Raw genomic sequence first — 20,428 nt, 5'->3', positions numbered from 1 at the left:
AAATAATAAAATTAACCAAATTAATAAATAAAATAATAAATAGAAAATGTATTTTTACCAGAAACTAATTACACTGATGGTTTAGAATAAAAAAATACTACTGAGATTTAAAATTTATTGCCATAATTAAATAAAATAAGTGAATCCGAAATATAAGAAACATCTCCAGTAATAAAAGATGAAGTTAACATAAATAAAGCAGATATTAATATATAAATGCCATAAATTACTTTTCCTTTAGCTTAATAATAAACATAATAAAATTTTTCTATAGATTAATTTGTTATTGGAAAAAAACTAGGTAGTGGTAAATTTTCGGAAATATATTTAGCAATGTAAAAAAATAATTATTATTATTATTAAATTAAAATAGGGAAAAATAAACTGGTTTTAAATTTGCAATTAAATAAATAAAAAAAGAAACAGTTTTAGAATTTAAAATGGAAAGAGATATTATAAACGAAATAAAGGCTTTAGCTTTTTTAAATCATCCTGGAATAACTAAATTATATGGTTATTTCTATGAAAATGATATATTTTATATTATGTAGGAATTAGCTTGTGGATAAGAATTATACGCAGATATGAAATTATAATAGAATAAAAGATATACAGAATAACAAACAGCTAATTTTATAGTGTAGATCATAGATATTTTATTATATATTCATTCTAAAAATATAGTTCATAGAGATATAAAACCTGAAAATATAATGATTTGTTCAGTATATTTATTTTTTTTTAAAACAAAAAATAAATAATAAAATATTAAATAAGGGAATTTTAAAGCTTTGTGATTTTGGATGTTCTGGGATTGTATAAAAAGATTAAATGAGATAAACTTTTTGCGGGACATTAGATTATGTCAGTCCTGAAATGGTTGAAGGAAAAGAATATGATTTTTCAGTAGATATTTGGAGTTTAGGTGTACTTACTTATGAATTGATGTTTGGAAAAGCACCATTTACAGCATAGAATCATGATGCTATATTCAAAAAAGTTGTCAAAGTAAAAATAATTTATATTATTAATAATATATATATATATATATAAATATATATATATATATATATATATATATATATATATATATAATAGAGTAGTTTAAACTTTCCTGGACCTATTTCGTTTGAAGGTGCTGAATTTATTTAAAATATATTAATTAAAAATCCTAGTTAAAGAATTAATTTAATGCAAGCATATTAACATCCTTTTATTTAAAATAATTTAAGAGCTAAAAATAAGAATTAGAAATTTGATATTGATAAGAAAGACTTAAATATTTTATAAATAAATTGAATTATATTTAAAAAATACAATAAAAAAAAATTATTAGAATATAAAAAATTATTATCTCTTATTTTTATTTATATTTTTAAGAATTTAAAAATTTATTTTTAAAAAATTTACATTCAATATAAAAAGAAAAAAAATTAAATATTTATAGTATATATAAAATTAAATATTTTATATATAAAAAAAATAAAAAATTATTTAGTTATTTTTATATATATAAGCAATTATTAAAAATTTATATTATATTATTTAAGATTGATTATTAATAATTATAATTTATTTAATTTTTTTATTTTATTTTAATTTATATTATATTATTTTGTTTTATATTTTTTTGTTTTATATTTTATATTATAATGTATTTTTATATTATAATTTTTTTTTTTATATATTTTATTTTTTTTATATATTTTATTTTTATTTAATTTTATTTTATTTCGCTTTTAGTTATAATAATTTTTATTATTATTTAATTATTAAAAACTTACTTATTTTATAGAATTTAGTATAAATGCATTAAATGCTAGCTACTAAATTACGATCTCCTAATAATTAGAGCCCAAAAAAATAATAGAAAAAACTTGTTAATATTCCTGTTTTTCAAGAAATTAATTATCCATAATTGAAAGTAAAATCTCTATATTAAATTTTATTAAATTAATTTTTCTATAAAGAAATAAAGTTTAAATGGAACACTTTAGCCTTATTTATATATGCATTAAATGCTAACTCATTAGCTACGTAATAAAAACATTCAAGATTTCAAAGTGCCGAAATGTCCTTAATTTAACTCTTTAAGCCGACCAATACATTCGATTTAAAAAACGGAAGATAAATCTAAATAAATTGGGTTAATATAAAGAGATTTATTTGGCATGGATAAATCAGAATATACTTTATATAAAATGTAACAATATAGTAGCTAAATATGATTTATAATTATTAATTATATGATTTAATATTTATTTTTTATAAAGAATTTTTTTTTCAAACATAAAATTTTCTTTAATTTATTTTTTAATAATATTCATTAAATGATTGATAAATATAATAAAATATAGAAATCATTATTTAATATATATTTCTTTTTAATTTATAAATAAAATCTATTATATTAGTATTTTTAAGCTAATTTTTAAAAAAATAATATTAAAATTTTTGATATTTAGATTAATATAGTTTTTAAAAATTATAAATATAATTTAAAATTAAATAAATAGTAATTTTTATTTTCTTAAATTTACAATATTTTTGTAATTTTAATTTTTCTTAATATTGAATTTAAAATATATTTTTTTTATAAAACAAAAAAAAAAGAATTAATATAAATTTTTTAAATTTTAGGAAAAAATTTATATTTTATTTTATAAACTTTTAATATAAAAATATTATTTTATTTAAAATTTAATAAACTCAGTTTTTATTATTTTATTAATTGTTATCATCTTCATTATCATCATAAATATTTCTTGCCTTTTTTAAAAAAAATATAAATACTTATAATTAAAATTTAAATTACCATTTACCAAACTTATAATATATTATTTTCTTCCACAGAAGCAATAACAAGATGATCTTTAGTATTCCAACTAAAATCATTAACCTTGGCTCTATGTCCTCCATGCATAAACATTAATTCAGCAGCACCATCTTACAAATCTTCACCTTTTATTTCTTATCCACATCTACTAATATCCCATACAATAACTCTTCTATCAGAAGATGCACTAGCAAATACCCCAATATTAAAAGGGCTCCATTCTACCCTTAAAACTTAATCTGTATGTCCTTCAAACGTATGCAATCTTTTAGTAGTATTTCTTATATCCCAAAATGCAACAGTTTTATCCTCAGATCCTGTAATGAATAAATACTCATTAAAAGGGTTAAAATCGATGCAATAAATTTCCCCTTTATGTGCTTATGTACAATGTACTGGATTAATAATTCCTGCGGTATTTCTTTATCTTAAATCCCATCTTTTTTAAAAAAATATAAAAAAATAAAATATTTAAAATTACATAGCTACAGTTTTATCATCACTAACAGATCCGAAAATATCTGAATTAATTTAATGCCAAGCGACATCTTCAACACCTGATTTATGAAAATTTATTTCAGTATAAGGATTCATTGCAGTATTTAATTAAGAAGCAGCTTCAACATTCCATATACATATTTTTTTATCATAACCACCAGATAATATATAACCCTTTATTTTTTAATAAATATATATATATATATATATATATATATATATATATATATATATATATATATATATTAAATAAAGTATATATATATCCTTTATTTAATATATTACTTATTTATTGGGATTCCAAGAAAGCCCGTAGCCTTCTTATGTATGACCTGTAAGTCTTAATTATGGCTTAACTTAATCTCCTACAGGTTGAGTAGGGTGTTAAGTATAATCAAAAACATGGATTTCACCATTATTTAATTTGGATGCTATTACATTATATTTTTAAGGCATGTATCTTGATCTATTTGATTCTCCTTCATGTAAAATTTTTGTTTCTATTTCAATTCTATTATCTCCAGCACTTTGGCCTATTTCTTTAATTTGTACACCTTGGCTTTCAGGAACTTCGGATGTTGTTTCTTCGAGTGGAAGTCTAACTTTTGCTATTAATAAAAAATCTTTTTCTTATCCTGATGTATGTGTTGATAGTAATAATTTATGTATAGCATAATCGCTTTCTTAAGGTCTATTTTAATTTATTTTTTTGTATTATAATCTTTAATTTTTTTACATATCTTTAGTTGGTAACCATTATACTGTTAAAGATGGCCATTCTAATTCATGTGTAATTAAAACATCATATAAAAAAGGTGCATTTTTTTTCCATATTTTATATTCTTCATTTATAGCTTAATTTTCATATCCATCGTTAAATTCTTATTTAAATTAATTTAATTATTAATGAGAAAAAAAAAAAATCATTATTATGATTTATTTATTACCTTCGACTAATTATTATGCCATTTTTTTATAATAAATTAAATATTAAATATATATTTTAATATTTATATATGTTTTATAATAATTGTAATTTTATATATATAAAAGAAAATATATTCCCGCTTAAATTTTAAGTATGAGGAAAAATAAAAAGCATTATTTTTTTTTAATAAATTTAAAATTAAAAAAACAAAAGAAAAGAAAATAAATATAAAAAGTAAGTGTCTGTTGAGTTTGTGCTTTTTTTTTTAATAATAAATATTTCATAAATTAGGCTTTATTTCCTAAAGTCTTTAGATTTTAAACATATCATATTTATTGACTTATTTTTCTAATATTTCACAAGCCATATTTCCTATTAAAGAAGAAAATTTAAAACCATGTCCAGAACATGGACTTAAGACTACAATATTAGTATTATTTAAATAAAAATCAATTACAAAATGATGATCAGGTGTCATTGTATAAAAGCAATTAACAGATTTATTACATTTCGAATCATATATATTTGGAAGAAATATTTTTATGTCTTCTTTTAATTTAGGGATTAATTAATTATCAGTCTCTTTTTCTCCTATATCAGTCTCTTTTTCTCCTATTTCATCTTAGGAATCAAACATTTTCCCCTATAAATGGTATCCAACTTTAATACCTGTTTAAAATATATCAGGAAATCCATAAAGATATTTATCTTAGTCATATTCAATAAGGAAAGTAGGAAAATATTTGGGATTATATAATTCATTATCATTTTAAAACCAACTAACAGTATTTTATTAAATTTTTAGATGTAATTTTTATTTTGAATAGAAATTATTTGTCCACATTCCTGCACTTAAAATTGCTTTTTTTGCATAAAAAGTGCCTTTATTTGTTTATATTTCTATTTTTCCGTTTTCTTTTTATTAAAACTTTAAACATTTTGTGTTAGTTTGTAACTTTATATTTTAGTTTTTCTATAAGGCAACTTTTATATGAGCTTATATACATTTTTCAGGGTATAAAATTCCTGCTGTTTCATCAAATAATCCAACAAATCCTTTAGGTAAGGTAAATCCAGGGACTTTTTATTATAATTCTTGATTAGTTTTATATATTTTAAAGCTTACATTATGTTTCACTGCACTTTAATAAGATTATCTTATCAATTTAGATTTCTCTTTCCCAACAATTAAACATCCAGTTTTTTAATATAATTATTATTTTGATTCCTCTTATAATTTTAAAAATAATTCAAGAGACTTTTAAGCCATAGGAACATAGAACTCACCTTCATAATATGCTTCTCTTATGATTCTAGTTTCTCCATGGGATGATCCTTTATTATGAGTCGGTTCAAATTATTCAATGGCTAATATCTTTGATTTTTTTTTAATATTATTTTTTATATGTTTTAGTTTATAATTTTATCTAAAAATACATTATTATATTGTGTGGAAGCATGATATAGGGATGAAGAACCCATAGCTCCTAATCCTATTATAACTAAATCATAAATCATATTTGTTTTAGAAATTATTTTATTTTTTAGCAAGATTAAAATTAAAAATAAATATTTTTTTTTAATTAATTTTATAAAAATACATATTTTTTTTATTAGCTCTAATAAAAATATAATTTTTTTATTATAGATACATGTTGAATTTTTTTTATTTTTTTTTTAGTAAATAATAAATTAAAATTATATTATAATAATGAATAATATATTTTTTAAAATAATAAATATTTTATTAATTCTAAATAATAGTATATTTTTTTTAATCTATTTATTAAATTTATAATGGCCGAACATTCACATATTTTTTAAATGCAAACATTTTTATTGAAATTAAAATTAATTAATATTAAAAAAAAATAAGTATTAAATTTTAAAATAAATATAATTTTTAATTATTAAAATCAGAGTATATCTTATCTTGAAATTTTTGCAAATAATATATTTAATTTATTTAATTATTTAATTAATTTATAAATTAAAAAAAATTATATATTATATTTTTTTAATATTTATTTTATTAATTTAAAATTTTTTTTTTTCTTATATATATATATATATATTTATATATATATATATATATATATATATATATATATATATATATAATTTTAAATATTAATTTTTTATAATTAAACAAATATTTTTTATTATTATATTTAATAAAAATATAAAATCCTATATTTTTTGTTTAAAATTCTAATTTTATATATTTTTTATTCTTAATTTTTGTTTTAAAAAATTATATTTTTTATACTGATTTTCTTAGTTTTTTTTATATAATTTTTTTCATTAATAACTTTTTAATATCATTATTATAAAAATATATTATTTATATATTTTTTGAATTTTTATTTATATTTCAATAATTTATTTTAATAGAAATATATTATTTAATTTATATTTAATATTTATATTTTTAATTTTATTTAAAAAAAAAACTCATTGATTTTATTTTTATAAGATATTTTTTAACTAATTTTCTTTATACTATTTTATATTTTTATTATAATAAATTATAATTATTATTTATAAATATATATTTTTATATAGAATTTAATTTAATTTTTTTTTATTTTTCTTTATCTATATATATTCATTACTATGTATTTTTTTATTATAATTATTTATATTCATATTTTATATATTTTTAATGATTCTATATTTTTTCTTTTTATTTATAATTTCTGTTTTTTTTTTTTTAAAAATAGTAATTTTAACTTATTTTCTTTTATTCATACACAAATAAAAAAAAATATTTTATATCTAAATATATAATAATAATTATTTTATTTAATTAATTTTAATATATATATTATAAAATAAAAAACTAATTATATTATATTATTTTAATTTCAAAAAAAAAAAATATATATATATATAAAATTATAATCTAATTATATAAAACCTTTAAAATATTTAATATATTAAATTTATAAATAATATATGATAAAATATCAAATAAAAAATGCAAAAATGATAAATATATGACTGAAAATCAGTTAATATAAAAAAGAAAAGGTGATCTACTGTAATTTTATTATTGTTAACAAAAATATTAGAAATTTTAATCAATATTATTTAATATTAAATGCACATTTATTATTTTAAAGGTGATTAATCCAACCTTGCTAACCTGGTTCAATATCTTAATGGCAAAGATTACATCTGTTTGCAATCGCAGAATTTTTAGCAGGAAGACAAGTTTTTTTCTCTTTATGATTTTCAAATTCATTTATCATTATTGGTTCCTTACATCTAGGACATTTTTTGAATTAATTTGATTGCGAACATTCTTCTAGTAAATGTATAGTGATTGTTGAAATTTCAATTATTTATTAACAATGTTTACAATTAGTGAGCATTTTACATTACTTCCACATATGTATATCCAGAGTATTCGGATCTTTAGAAAATATTTAGCTTTCTAAACCACAAAAATAGCAAGAATTATTATTGCTAGTTTACTATTTTTATATATTTTATTTTGTATCTTAAAATTAATTCTATATTGTTAATTAAAACTATTCAGGTATTTATTTTAAATAGTTTTAAATTCTTTAATTTCCAATTATTTTTTGTATATAAATAATTAAGTTTAAAATTTAATTTTAAATTCCTATATCTTTTGAATTCAAATTTTTTATTAAAAATTACATTACAGGTTACAATGGTATTTCTTAATTATCTATATCATATATTTTTATAAAATCTTCGATAATCTTTACTTTAGCAACAATATTTTAATTATATGATTATTAATTTTAATTTGTTAATAAATCTATTATATAGGAATTTCCTATTTATGGTATTTTACCAAAAGTATATAATATAGATTAAATGCTTTCATAGTTTTCTGTATTATTATTTATTTATTAAATTAATTAAATCAAACAACTAAATATATCACTATAAATAAAAAAAAAATCTTTATTAAAATATATAACATTTTTTACTCGAGTTGTTCAATTTTTATATTTTTTAGTATTAAATTAATTGATTATGATATTTATTATAATATATTTATAGATATTTATGCTATTTATTCGTTTTAATTTTACATTGTATAAGAGCATAATGCGCATATAGCATTAAAAACAATTTCTTTGTCATTATTAAATTAAAAAATTTATTAGTTTTATATTTTTTCCTATAATTAATAAACCCCCTGTTCTTTACTTTTATTATCACCTTTAAAAATTAAATATGATATTTCCTCTCCTAAAGTATTTGCAATATATTTCATTAATTTAGTTTATTAAGGATTTAAATTTGTTTTTTAATTTTAATAATTATTCTAAACTAAATTATTATCAAAATCATTATTTTTAACAAAATTATTTTATTTGATAATTCTTTATTCATTTTCTTATTTATTATATATTTTATTAAATATATATATATATTTATACCTTTTGGTGTAAATGTTTGAACTTAAGTTTATTTTTCATAATTAGATTAAATCTATCTATTAAAGTCAACTTGGTTATATTATTATTACACTTACCTTTATATTTTTTACTATTAATTATCATCAATTATTTAATCATATTCCTCAGTAATTTAATTCAAATAATTTTTTATTTTTTCTATTTATAATTTACATTATTTAGCATTATCATAATCTTCTTTCTCAACAGCTGATTACTTTTTTTATTCAAGTTATCTATTATAAAAACATAAAACATTTTATTAATAATAATTTATATATGTTTACTTTAATAATTATGTTTATTATTTTATATTTTATAGTATTATTTTTATACTTTTTGCTTTTTCAAAATCTTCATTTTATACTTTTATTTCTTTTATTTCTTCTAGTCTTTTAATTATTTCTTAGTAGTTTTAATCCTGAATTTCAGGTGATTAATGTATTGAATTTTCCTATTTAATAATTTCTCCAAATGTGCTTAATTAAATTAATCCTATCTATAATAAATGAAATTAATGATAAATTATAATTATACCTAATTTTATGTGTTATGAATATTGTTATGATGTTTGTGAAAAACTAATTTTAAGTAAACGCATTGGGTATCTATAAATACACTTTTTAATTCCCTAGATTAGTAATTTGTTCTTTCATTTGGATCTAAATTAAATATCCTAATTTTTTATATTTTAAGTCTAATATTTATGTATTGTTTTTTTCTGGAATGCTTATAAATATTTCAATTTTTGAACTTATTTTATATTAATGTGATAAAAACTATATTTGCTTTATTTTAACTAAATGTAAAAATTTAAAAATTATTTCCTAAGGATAAATACAATTAATTTCAGATTACCAACCACAAGATTAAGGCGATTGAGTCTCCAATTCGAATACTTAATGTTAATTATGTTGACTTGTATATGAAATTACTTTATATTTAAGTCTTTACAATTATTATTAATTCATTTTAAAATTAATCTATGTTTTAAAAATTTTTAAAATATATTTAAATATTTTATATTTGATAATATATATTGATTATAATTTTTTAATATTTTAAACATTAATTTTATTAAAGATATTTTAAATAAATTGTTTATTATATTGAATTTATTAAATTATAAAATTTAAAGAATATAGATTTTTTTTCAGTATATATTAGAACTAAGAATAATTTATGGAATGTAAAATTTATTTATTAGTTAATTTTATTAAAAATATCTATTAAATTTAAAATTTATTAATTTTTTACCATTTATAAATCTAATATAAAGCATATTCTAAACTTTGTTATAATTTAATGTTAAACTTTTCAAAATTATTTAAAGATACCTGAAATAAATAGAAATTTAGACATTTATTATTTTCTAGAGTATAATTTGAAAAATTTATTATCTATAAATAATAAAAAAAATATATTTATATAATATAGAAGATATTAATTTAATAAATATGTGCTATATGAATTTCGGTAATACCCTGAAATTAAATGTAAATCATTATAAGTTTAATTAATTACCTTATATTTGAAATAAAAATGAAAAATATTTTTAAATTTAAATTCTTTTATTAAAAATATAGATTCAAAAAATAAGTAATATAAAAAAAAATATATATATATATAATCAATATATATTTATATTTTGATTTGAAGATTATAATTCAGTTGCTGATTATTAAGAATTATTTTGAATTTCTTTAACATCATTAATTTTATCTAAAACCTTTGAAAGTGATATTTAAAGAGAAACTAATCTTATGTTTAAAAGTTCTTTAAGACTATAAGATCTATGGATGTAGGCATTCCATACATAATCTTCACCCTATTTTACCATAATAAAATATATTTTTTCTGGAATTATAGATTCTCTATCATCTAAAGAAAAAAGCTTTACAATAAAAAATACTTCGCTTTTTTCTTAAACTTCTATTCTATAACTTTATATATATTTATTTAATTATATATTATTAGGATTATATATTTCTTCTACTTATTTATTGATCTTCCTTTTTATTTTATTGCACATTCTTTAAAATATTCTTCATATAATTTAAGTCTTTCTTATGTTGTAAGTCTTTTCATAATTTCTTAACATTTTCTTTAATATATTTCAGTATCAAAGAAAAAATCATATTGTTTCATAATATCATCTTTTTCCATTTTGTTAAATAAATAAAATATATATATATTAATATTTCAAAAATAAAGATTTTTTTATTTTTTTTAAAGAAAAAAATTAGATAATTAAATAATAATTTGAAAAATAATTCTCAGTATATATTTATTTTTATTATTTGTAATTATAAAATATTTTATTTATTTCTTATATAAACTATTTTATTAATTGTAGTTATATATTTTTAGTTTTTTTATATTTTATTAGATAAATAAAATATGTAATAATAGAAAATTAATAATATTAAAAATTTAAATATATATATATATATTATTTTATTCTCTTCTATTTATTTTCAAATACTTTTTAAAATATTTGCAAAATCTTCCTTCTCTTCTAATGATATTTTTAAAAAATCTCTTAGCCTTTACATTGTACTTGTCCTATTCATAAAACGAAGTTTTGCTTAAGGGAAATCTTTTTTGAGTACAGTTTAATAATTTCCAATATAATCAGCTAATCTTTATTAATTTAAGTATAAATAACAATTATATATTAATTAGTATTATTATATATATTACCCTTTTTCTACTGCTTCTTAACCTAAAAATACTTACGCATTATATAAATCTTCTTCTCTTTTTTCTTATGGTACTTTGATTCTACAATTATTTTCTATTTATTCTATAAAATTAAGATGAGTTTTTTTAAGTAATGAAAGGATTTTTTCTTTATTATCAGGTTTTAAATCTTAAAAAATATCCAAATATTAACTAATTTGTTTACTAAATTTAAATAATGTATTAATAAAAAGTGAAAATTAAAATTAATTACTTATTAGAAGAAACTGTCTAGACATTAATTCCCTAATTTTACAAAAATTTACCTACTCCAACCCAATTTCCAACTACTCCAATACTACCAACTAATGAATTTTAATCAACATATTATTTTTAACCTATTTTGTTAATTTTTTTTCTTTAAAATAAAAAATTTAAAATACCAATTGAAAGCAAAAATTATCCACCGCTAGCTGCAATATCATCTGCGAAAGTATACAAAGGAAGATGATGCTCTTTTACATAACCATTAATTATATTTTATATTATTTCGCATTAAGTTGGTGAACCACCTTTTTTTAAAAAAAAAAATCATTAATTTAATTAAGAAATATAATTTAATACCAGGAGAATTTATTAGTATAGCTAAAGCTTTTGCACGGCTTGAATCGATTTTTTAAACTCCATCACGAACAATTTAAGTACTTTTATATATATATATATATATGTATGATTATAAGTTTAAATAATTACGTTTTATGAGTTATTGGTCCATTTATACTTATAATTGGAATATATTATCCTAATAATAATTGTTTTATTTAACCGAGTTATACCATTTTATTTGGTTAGCGATTTATTATTATTTTATTTTTATAAAATTTAAAAATAAAATTCTTTTTAGTTTTCTGACTATTAAGTCTTATACAAAATACTATATTAGATATTTATTTATTATATTTATAAAAAAATTATTAATAAAATAATTTTATTTATTTTTTATTAAAATTAATTTAATATTTTTTTGAAAAAATAATAAATGTATTTTTGTAAAAAATAATTATTGGTATTTTAATTTATTTTATTTATATAGTTTAAAATTTTAGCATATTTTAATTTAAAAGAAATTTATATATAAAGAAAAATAATTAATATAAAAATTTTAAAATAAAAAACTATGATTTAATTTATATCTAATTTGATAGAGTATATTATTTTTAATTAAAAATAATTTGTATATGAAATAAAATAGATTAAATAAAATTAATTATTTATATTAAATAAAAAATTGATAAAAAAAAAGTGTGTATATAAATTAAGCAAATAGAAACTATATATAAAAAAAATTATATTATATTAATATTTTAAAAAAAAATATATATATAAAATAAAAAAAAAATTTAATATTTTATGTAACAATGCTTAATATAAATAAAATATAAATACAGATAAAATAAAAATATAATTATAAAAATAAATATATATATATAAATTTACATATTATATTTAATTTTAATTATTATAAAATCAAATATTTTTAATATAATTATTTATATTTTTTTATTTAATTATCATAAAATTTCTTAAAACAAAAATTTAATTTATATTTTTTTTTTAATATATATTAATTTTTGCTTTATTTATTAATATATAAATAAATATATATATTGATTTAATTTATTGCTTATAATAATTTATTTCACAATTTTTTATAGCTAAATTTTAAAACCACAAAATAATATAAAATATGAAATCACCTATTATTAGAAATTAAAAGAAAAAGTATAATTAGATTGACCAACAAGTTAGAAAAAATATAATTTAAACTTTATAAAACAATCATTTATCTGTTAAAGAAGTAGTTTATGATTTTTTTTTATTTTTTCTTAATTTTTTTTTATTATAGGTTGCTGATATATATGGAATAAAAATATCAACATGTAGAGCTATCTTTAAAGTTTATTTAAAAGAAGGAAGAATAGGGAAAAAGCCCAGAAGAGATACAAAGCAAAAAATAATAAATACAGTTGTTATTGCAACAATAAATCCTCCTTTTGTAAAAGAATTTAATATAAACTCTTATGTCTCTATTAATGAATCGAAAGTGATATCTAAAAATTTTGAATAAAATTAATATAAAGAAGAATAAATTAAAGAAGCTTTATAAAAATCTTATGAACATTTAAAGAAGATTATTTTTTAGTATAAAGATGAACATGAAGTTGAATTACCTTTTTAATATAAATAATAGATAGAAGATACCTTATTTTAAGCACAAAAAAAAGCTGTTAATAATATAATTAATAAATCTGCTTAATAGACTAATAGTTGTAAATAATAGGATTAATTATTCGAATAAAAAATAAACTTATTATAAAAATAAAATATTTTTAGTGAATAATAAAAATTTTATTAGTAAAAAAAAATACTTAAAACTGATAATTAATTCGTTAAAGAAAATTAATTAATTTATAATAGTCCTACTATTTCTACAATAGCTGGAAGCCCATTATTTGATTTAAATTTAAGTAACTTTTAGTTTAAAACACCGAATTCATGTAAATCTATGTTTGCTTCACCATGTTTAATTCCTTTACTTTCATTAAATGATTATTCTAAATAAAATATATTATAATTAAATGATAAAAATTAATATAATGTAAATTTAAATGATAAAAAATGAATATTAATTATAAATAAAATAGAAAAACAAAAAAAAAAATATACTTAAAGTGATTTAAAATAATTTAATATAGAATTTTAATATTTAAAATAATTAAAAAAAATTTTCCACACATTTTTATTTTTAGAAATGTTTTTTTTTCTTTTAATCTTTATAAAAAAATAAATAACTATTATTTAATATTTTTTCAAATATATATAAAAAATACGATATATAAATATATAAATATTTATATATATATTTACATTTTTATTTATTTTAAAAAAATACATTTAAAGTTCTTTTAATTTAAAAATGAATAGGAATTTTCTTATAACAAATAATATAAATATTTTAATGCTAGTTCAACTTCTATGTGTACTTCTCCATCTAGCAATAATTCTAATTAAATGAGTATATTTATTTTTAATAAGCTATTTTTATATTTTTTAATAATAGTATTTTTTAATTTTAAAAATATACCACATTCCACCAAAAATAGTTAAAAACTTGATTTTTAAAATCAAAATATGTTTAAGTAAAATGTTTTTAAGAATATTAATATAAAAAATTAGTTATAATTAAAAGAAAATAAAGAAACAATAAAGAATAAGTCTCATAAATTACTTTAAAATATGCTTTCATATAAAAATGTTTAAAAATAATAAATAGATATCAAATTTAAAACATAAACTATTGAGGATAATAATAAACATAATAATAATAATTCTTGTTTTTTATAAAAAAGCTAATTAAATTATTTATATATTTTAAAAATGCTAAGTATAAAAAATTAAGAAGTAAAAAAACTGGAGAATTATAACAAAAGCTTAACTTAATAAATAGAAGATTTATAAAATTAATTACTTTAATTTGAATAGGAGAATCAAAGTAAAAATGATTAAGAAAATTTAAACAAAGAAAATGTATAAACTAATGGTAATTAAGGAGTGTAATTTTTTTTAGATTAAAAAAAAAATTAAATAAAGAAAAAAAATAATGGATTTAAAAATAATATAAAATAGAAATCAAAAAAAATAAGACTGTAGAGGATGATTATAATCATTAAAAAAATAAATAATAAAAACTTTTTACTAACATAAATGAAACTTAATAGAACTTTTTAATTAATACTTAAAGATAAAATACAGAGAATATAATAAAAGTTGATAAATTATAAAAAATATAAAATGAAGAAAAAACAGATATTAAATATAAATTAAATTAACTAAAAGCAAAATTAGAGAAAGTTTTAAATTAAAATAAAAATAAAGAAATCGAAATGATGAATATAAACTTTTAACTATTAAAAAAATTAAACTAACTTTAAAATTGATTTAAGAAATTATATATATTAATTTTTTTAAAATTTTTTTTTTAAATATTTTCTATCATAAATCTTCTTTATAATCTTTTTTTAAGTCATTAAAGCATTCTTCTATTTATTTTTAAATAAATTAAATTAAATTTTTATCTTTAAAATCTAGTTTTATGTCTTTGTAAACATTCTTTTGTTAATAAATTCTTATTTAAGGAACAAATTTTTATTAAATATAAATTTATAAAAAAGACATGTCATTTTAATATATATCTATAATACTAAATACTATATTATTATTATTTGCTTCTTATAAATTTTTTTATATTTAACTTAAAATATTAAATAATTTCATACATTCTTTACAAAAATCTGACATAAAAAAAACTAACAATAAGCTTTATTTCTAAGTAGAAAAGAATCTATTATAATAATAATTATTTAATTTTATAAAATTATCAAAATTCCAATTAGATATTTAATAATTAACTTTATAATAAATTGAAACTGGACTTTTATAAATTACATTATTGATAAATTCAAGAAGTTCACTTAAAAAAATGAAGTGCTAATTTTTAATTTTATGCTTATATTTTAGAAATTTTCCATCTTTAAATTAGAAAGAACATAATGAAGGTTTATTTTAAATATTATTTTCATCAAAATAAAAAGCCAATTTCTTTGAAATTTTATTCTAAGTTTAATCCAGATTCAAAAATACAAAACTATTCTTAACTAAATCTTTATTTTTACCTAAATAGTTAAAAGAATCTTCTTTTCTTCTTTCTAATATTTAAAATGTATCTCTTGTTACATTATAATAACTCTATCTAATATAAGAATCTTCATAAATCTTATTTCTAGAGAATAAAACAAGTGCAGTATATTGTTTTTTTATAAAATAATTCCTTATCCTTTAATTAAAATAGTTTATTCTAAATGGCTTTTCATTTTCGTAAAAAAAATTCAAAAATTTAGTTATTTCAGTGTTTATATCGGAACATATTTCAAAATATTTATCATAACTATCGTCTTTTCTAAAAATTATTACATATGAACAATTTGTATTATATCTTTAAACGAAGATTTTTCTATTTAAAATTTCGAAATCGGTACTTGTATAGAAGGTATAAAGAAAATTTTATGTTGATAATTAGAAATATTTTTTTGATAATAAAGGATATTTTTGTTGTAAATCATTTTTTATTAAAATTACATAAAATCTACTTTTTATATCTTCTTGATAAGATGATATTTTTGGTAATTGTTAAAAAAAAAACATATCAATAAAATATTTCATTTGCTTTTTACTTGATATATCATATATGTATTAAGTATAATTGTTATTTTTTTCAAAATATATAGCTGGATAGCCTTATACTTATAATTTTTAGGCTAAAGTAGAGTTTGTTAAAATATTTTCAGATATAAAATTGATTCTTCCTTTATATTATGTTTTTAAGTACTCAAATATAGGTTGAAAATCGCGTGAAGATTGACACCAATCTTAATGAAAGAAAAAAACTTATTAAGATAATACTTAGAAAAAATAAAGAATTGTAAAAAATACAAAACATAATTATAATAATTTATTTACTTTTAAAATAAAATAAATAAATATCTTTTATGATTTATATTAGATATAAATATATATATATATTATATATATTATTTTTATAATATATATTTTTTTCATTAAAATTTTTATCTTAGTTATTCATATTTTTATAATTCAGCTTTTGAAACAGATGGAACGATATTCTCTAGTACATTTTAAAAGTCTTAAAAATTTAAATATACTTCACATAAATCTTATCTTTAATTTTATATATATTCACTAAACATTTAAAAAGAATAAAAACTTTTTTCATTTTCTTATTTTTTTTATTCATATAATTCTTCTATTTCTTTTATTTTTCTTCTTACAGCTTTTAACACTGTTTAACTTATAAGTCCGTAAAAATCTGCACCTGTGAAATTATTAGGAACATTTTCAAGTATTTTTTCAAATTAAACATCATTTGCAAGTTTAATTTTTCTAGTTTGTGCTTGCAATATTTTTAATCGAGTATCATGATCACTATTTATTCCTAAATAAATCAATTTATCGAATCTTCCTGGTCTTAATAATCCTTAATCTAGTAAATCAGGTCTATTAGTAGCTCCAATAATAAAAAGGTTTGATTATTATTTACTAACTTCATCAAGTTCAGTCAAAAACTAAGCAACAATTCTATCCATTACTTAATTAGAATCACTCGCATTTCCCCTATTAGGAGCCAATGCATCCAATTCGTCAAAGAAAATGACACAAGGTTAATTTCTTTTAGCCTTAGCAAATATTTCCCTGACATTTTTTTCACTTTCACCAATATACATATTTAATAATTCAGGCCCTTTAACTGAAAGGAAATTCATTTTAGTTTCAGTAGCAATACATTTAGCTAATAGAGTTTTTCCAGTCCCCGGAGGTCCATAAAATAAAAGACCAGTTCTCGGTCTTACAAACTCATCGAATATTTAAGGATATAATTAAGGTAACATTATAGTATCTATAATGTCATTTTTTGCTTCTTGTAATCCTCCTACATCTTCCCAGTTGACATTTGGGATTTATAAAGAATCGATTTCTTGGGACTTTTATAGTTTTATTATTTAGGTTGTTATATGTTATTTTAAAGTTATATTTTATTCTTTTTTTTAAAGTATTTTCTAAAAAGAAAATATTGGGACTTATAAACAATTTTTAAGAAATTTCTCCTCAAAAATTTCTTATTGTTCTACTTAGTCTAGGGGCTCAGTGTAGTATTAAAGAATTTATATAATTGAATTTAGGTCTTTGTTTTTATTTATAAAGAAATAATCAGCGAAAATTGTCTTTAATTAATTATCTAATTCATTACTACTATCGTCAAATTTATGAAGGGAAAAAACTAAAGTTGATTTGTAAATACTATATTGGTTTTTTGTAAATTTATTAACAATTTCTTATATGTATTTTATCATTTGTTTTTCTGGTTCTTCAAGAGATTTATTTTGTAAAATATTGATTAAACTTCTTGTGTTTCTTATATGGATTAAAGAAGGCTTTCTATTGAGGGCTTTGTTTATTGTCTTGTCTATTAGTTTTAGGTTGTAAGTTTTCTTTAAGTCCTTTTCGATGTAATTAAGAGAATTTTATTCACATATGTATTATAATATAAGCTTTTTCCAGTTCTTGTTTTTATATTTTAAATAATAGTTTATATATATATATATATTTTTTTGTATATTACCCTTTTTATCCTATTAAGAGTATTATATTATTTGGTATTTATATAGCATATTGTAATTTTTAAATTAAATCTTTATATTAAGGAATTTGAAATACTATATTTTCTATAAAAGATCTTTTTAAAAAAAATTATTTATCTTAAATTATAGGAATTAAAGGGATATTATTTATTTTAAAGTTTTCAATTTTAATATCAGTTAGTCTTTGATTAAAATCTGCAATATAAACAGAATTTTGTTATAAATTATCATTTTTTATAGGATAATATTCATTATTTTACAAAATGTAAATATTATCAATTTAAAAATATAAATAAGTCCTTTGATTTTAATATAAAAATTATTTTTTTCCTAATTTATATTTCAATATCTTCATTATTTTCTTTCTATCATTTTTTAAAACCGTAAAATCTTCCAATTTTTATAAATCAATAAGAATTAAGTCTCCAATTTACACATAAAATGGATCTTTTATCAATTCTATTAAGATACTTTAATCCAAAAAATCACTGTTTTTATTTTAAATATTTATAATGCTTACTCTTTAACATAAAGGCACTTTTGGCATAAAATTATATCTGTTATTAGAATCAAAATCTTATATTGGAAATTGTTAATTTAAATTTAGTTTTAATTTTAACGGAGACTTAAATTGTATAAATAAACTATGCGAAATATAAATATCTGTTTCTGGTACTGATTCTGATGTAAATATACATATAAGTGTTTTATTTACATGTAAATACCCAAAATTAATTATTTATGGATGTTTATTTGATATAAACGCTAATTTTTATGAAACTATACTATTTGAATCGTATTATAAATTTTATTCTGTTAAAAATTAATCATTTTTGTATACTTTAACAATTAGTTCCATTTTATTTAAAAGAAAAAAATATTATTATTTTTTTTGTAAAAAAACTAATACTTATATAGATATGTTTTTATATTTTTTTATAATAATTTTATATATATATTTTTTTTGTTAACAAAATAAAATGTTATTTTGTCTATTATTTGCATTCAATCAATAATTACTAAAAAATTATGAAATTTTAATTCAAAAAAAATGAAGTATTTTTAATTTTTTTTACAAAAAAATAAATATATATATACATAAATCTCAAGTTTTCATTTTTTCTTTTTAAATTTTTTATTATTTAGTATTTATTTATTATTTTTTCGGTTTTTATACTTTTAAATTTATTTATTCTGGAATATATTAAGGGCCTCTTTATTATTTAGATTATATGATTTTTTTTTCATTAAAAAGACTATAGTTTTTGAATACCTAAAAAATAAAAAAATAAAAATAATTTTTTTTTAAAGATTTAAAACATTATAATCATCAAGTATGTCTTTTTCTGATTCATATTAAGGTAAATTTTGTAAATCTAAAAGATTTTCTATTTCATTAAAAGGCAGGACACCATTTATTAAATCAATTTATTATTGAAATATTCTGGACTTCCATCCGAATAGTTCTTCTTAAATTTAATCCATAGTTTCATTCTAATATTAAATAAGTATTCTATTATATCTTAGTTTTTTAAATTTAATGCATGGAAAGCATGCACATTCTTCCCATGTATAATCTGCAAATTATGTATTTTATAGAATTTTAGGATTTATATAAACTTAAAAATTATCAAAATTTAGATTTTCTTCTCCCCATTTATGATATTTTACATCTTTATAAATTATAAAAAATCTCCTAAATACTTCAATTTAGCATGCTGATAAAGCATATTTGTCTAATATACATGCATGGTGTTTTAATGTATTA

At 16.8% G+C, this 20,428-nt stretch overlaps 4 protein-coding genes across 4 annotated transcripts, besides 35 other annotated features; 1 reads left to right on the top strand and 3 right to left on the bottom strand. All coding sequences in view use genetic code 6, as the record gives it.

The window, feature by feature from the left end:
- Positions 1-216: 216 nt before the first annotated feature.
- On the top strand, positions 217-1,299 carry IMG5_121170 (protein kinase domain protein; the record flags this gene model as incomplete). The annotated part of the gene is made up of 4 exons (XM_004032452.1): positions 217-335; positions 374-725; positions 778-1,008; positions 1,099-1,299. 4 exons carry the CDS (start codon positions 217-219, stop codon positions 1,297-1,299), a joined length of 903 nt encoding a protein of 300 aa, XP_004032500.1.
- Positions 1,015-1,094: a microsatellite.
- Positions 1,034-1,094: a microsatellite.
- Positions 1,300-1,428: 129 nt separating the features above from the next.
- Positions 1,429-1,480: a microsatellite.
- A 91-nt stretch (positions 1,481-1,571) lies between these two features.
- Positions 1,572-1,734: a microsatellite.
- Positions 1,586-1,734: a microsatellite.
- A 747-nt stretch (positions 1,735-2,481) lies between these two features.
- Positions 2,482-2,522: a microsatellite.
- Positions 2,523-2,624: 102 nt separating this feature from the next.
- Positions 2,625-2,695: a microsatellite.
- A 14-nt stretch (positions 2,696-2,709) lies between these two features.
- Positions 2,710-4,303, bottom strand: IMG5_121160 (retinoblastoma-binding protein, putative; the record flags this gene model as incomplete). Its single annotated transcript, XM_004032451.1, has 6 exons — positions 2,710-2,769; positions 2,816-3,275; positions 3,318-3,508; positions 3,620-4,025; positions 4,071-4,215; positions 4,282-4,303. The coding sequence occupies 6 exons, from the start codon at positions 4,301-4,303 to the stop codon at positions 2,710-2,712; spliced, it is 1,284 nt and encodes a 427-aa protein (XP_004032499.1).
- Positions 3,525-3,600: a microsatellite.
- Positions 4,304-4,542: 239 nt separating the features above from the next.
- Positions 4,543-5,780, bottom strand: IMG5_121150 (sarcosine oxidase, putative; the record flags this gene model as incomplete). The annotated part of the gene is made up of 3 exons (XM_004032450.1): positions 4,543-4,682; positions 5,268-5,637; positions 5,700-5,780. The coding sequence occupies 3 exons, from the start codon at positions 5,778-5,780 to the stop codon at positions 4,543-4,545; spliced, it is 591 nt and encodes a 196-aa protein (XP_004032498.1).
- Positions 4,836-4,878: a microsatellite.
- A 42-nt stretch (positions 5,781-5,822) lies between the features above and the next one.
- Positions 5,823-5,907: a microsatellite.
- Positions 5,908-5,935: 28 nt separating this feature from the next.
- Positions 5,936-6,004: a microsatellite.
- Positions 6,005-6,117: 113 nt separating this feature from the next.
- Positions 6,118-6,179: a microsatellite.
- Positions 6,131-6,169: a microsatellite.
- A 32-nt stretch (positions 6,180-6,211) lies between the features above and the next one.
- Positions 6,212-6,248: a microsatellite.
- Positions 6,249-6,266: 18 nt separating this feature from the next.
- Positions 6,267-6,312: a microsatellite.
- A 6-nt stretch (positions 6,313-6,318) lies between these two features.
- Positions 6,319-6,382: a microsatellite.
- Positions 6,383-10,652: 4,270 nt separating this feature from the next.
- Positions 10,653-10,693: a microsatellite.
- A 299-nt stretch (positions 10,694-10,992) lies between these two features.
- Positions 10,993-11,065: a microsatellite.
- Positions 10,996-11,065: a microsatellite.
- Positions 11,066-12,381: 1,316 nt separating this feature from the next.
- Positions 12,382-12,449: a microsatellite.
- Positions 12,408-12,459: a microsatellite.
- A 259-nt stretch (positions 12,460-12,718) lies between these two features.
- Positions 12,719-12,787: a microsatellite.
- Positions 12,739-12,797: a microsatellite.
- Positions 12,798-12,810: 13 nt separating this feature from the next.
- Positions 12,811-12,866: a microsatellite.
- Positions 12,811-12,868: a microsatellite.
- Positions 12,863-12,910: a microsatellite.
- A 344-nt stretch (positions 12,911-13,254) lies between these two features.
- Positions 13,255-13,288: a microsatellite.
- Positions 13,289-13,754: 466 nt separating this feature from the next.
- Positions 13,755-13,814: a microsatellite.
- A 193-nt stretch (positions 13,815-14,007) lies between these two features.
- Positions 14,008-14,056: a microsatellite.
- A 1,350-nt stretch (positions 14,057-15,406) lies between these two features.
- Positions 15,407-15,436: a microsatellite.
- A 1,063-nt stretch (positions 15,437-16,499) lies between these two features.
- Positions 16,500-16,541: a microsatellite.
- Positions 16,542-17,012: 471 nt separating this feature from the next.
- Positions 17,013-17,054: a microsatellite.
- Positions 17,013-17,057: a microsatellite.
- Position 17,058: 1 nt separating this feature from the next.
- Positions 17,059-17,910, bottom strand: IMG5_121140 (hypothetical protein; the record flags this gene model as incomplete). Its single annotated transcript, XM_004032449.1, has 2 exons — positions 17,059-17,129; positions 17,229-17,910. 2 exons carry the CDS (start codon positions 17,908-17,910, stop codon positions 17,059-17,061), a joined length of 753 nt encoding a protein of 250 aa, XP_004032497.1.
- Positions 17,911-18,903: 993 nt separating this feature from the next.
- Positions 18,904-18,955: a microsatellite.
- A 632-nt stretch (positions 18,956-19,587) lies between these two features.
- Positions 19,588-19,625: a microsatellite.
- Positions 19,626-20,428: the final 803 nt, after the last annotated feature.

Source organism: Ichthyophthirius multifiliis (assembly GCF_000220395.1).
Source record: "Ichthyophthirius multifiliis unplaced genomic scaffold scaff_1120509250967, whole genome shotgun sequence".
Classification (NCBI taxonomy): domain Eukaryota; phylum Ciliophora; class Oligohymenophorea; order Hymenostomatida; genus Ichthyophthirius; species Ichthyophthirius multifiliis.
The sequence above is the reverse complement of the archived record's forward strand: the minus strand, read 5'-3'. Positions and strand labels throughout refer to the sequence as shown.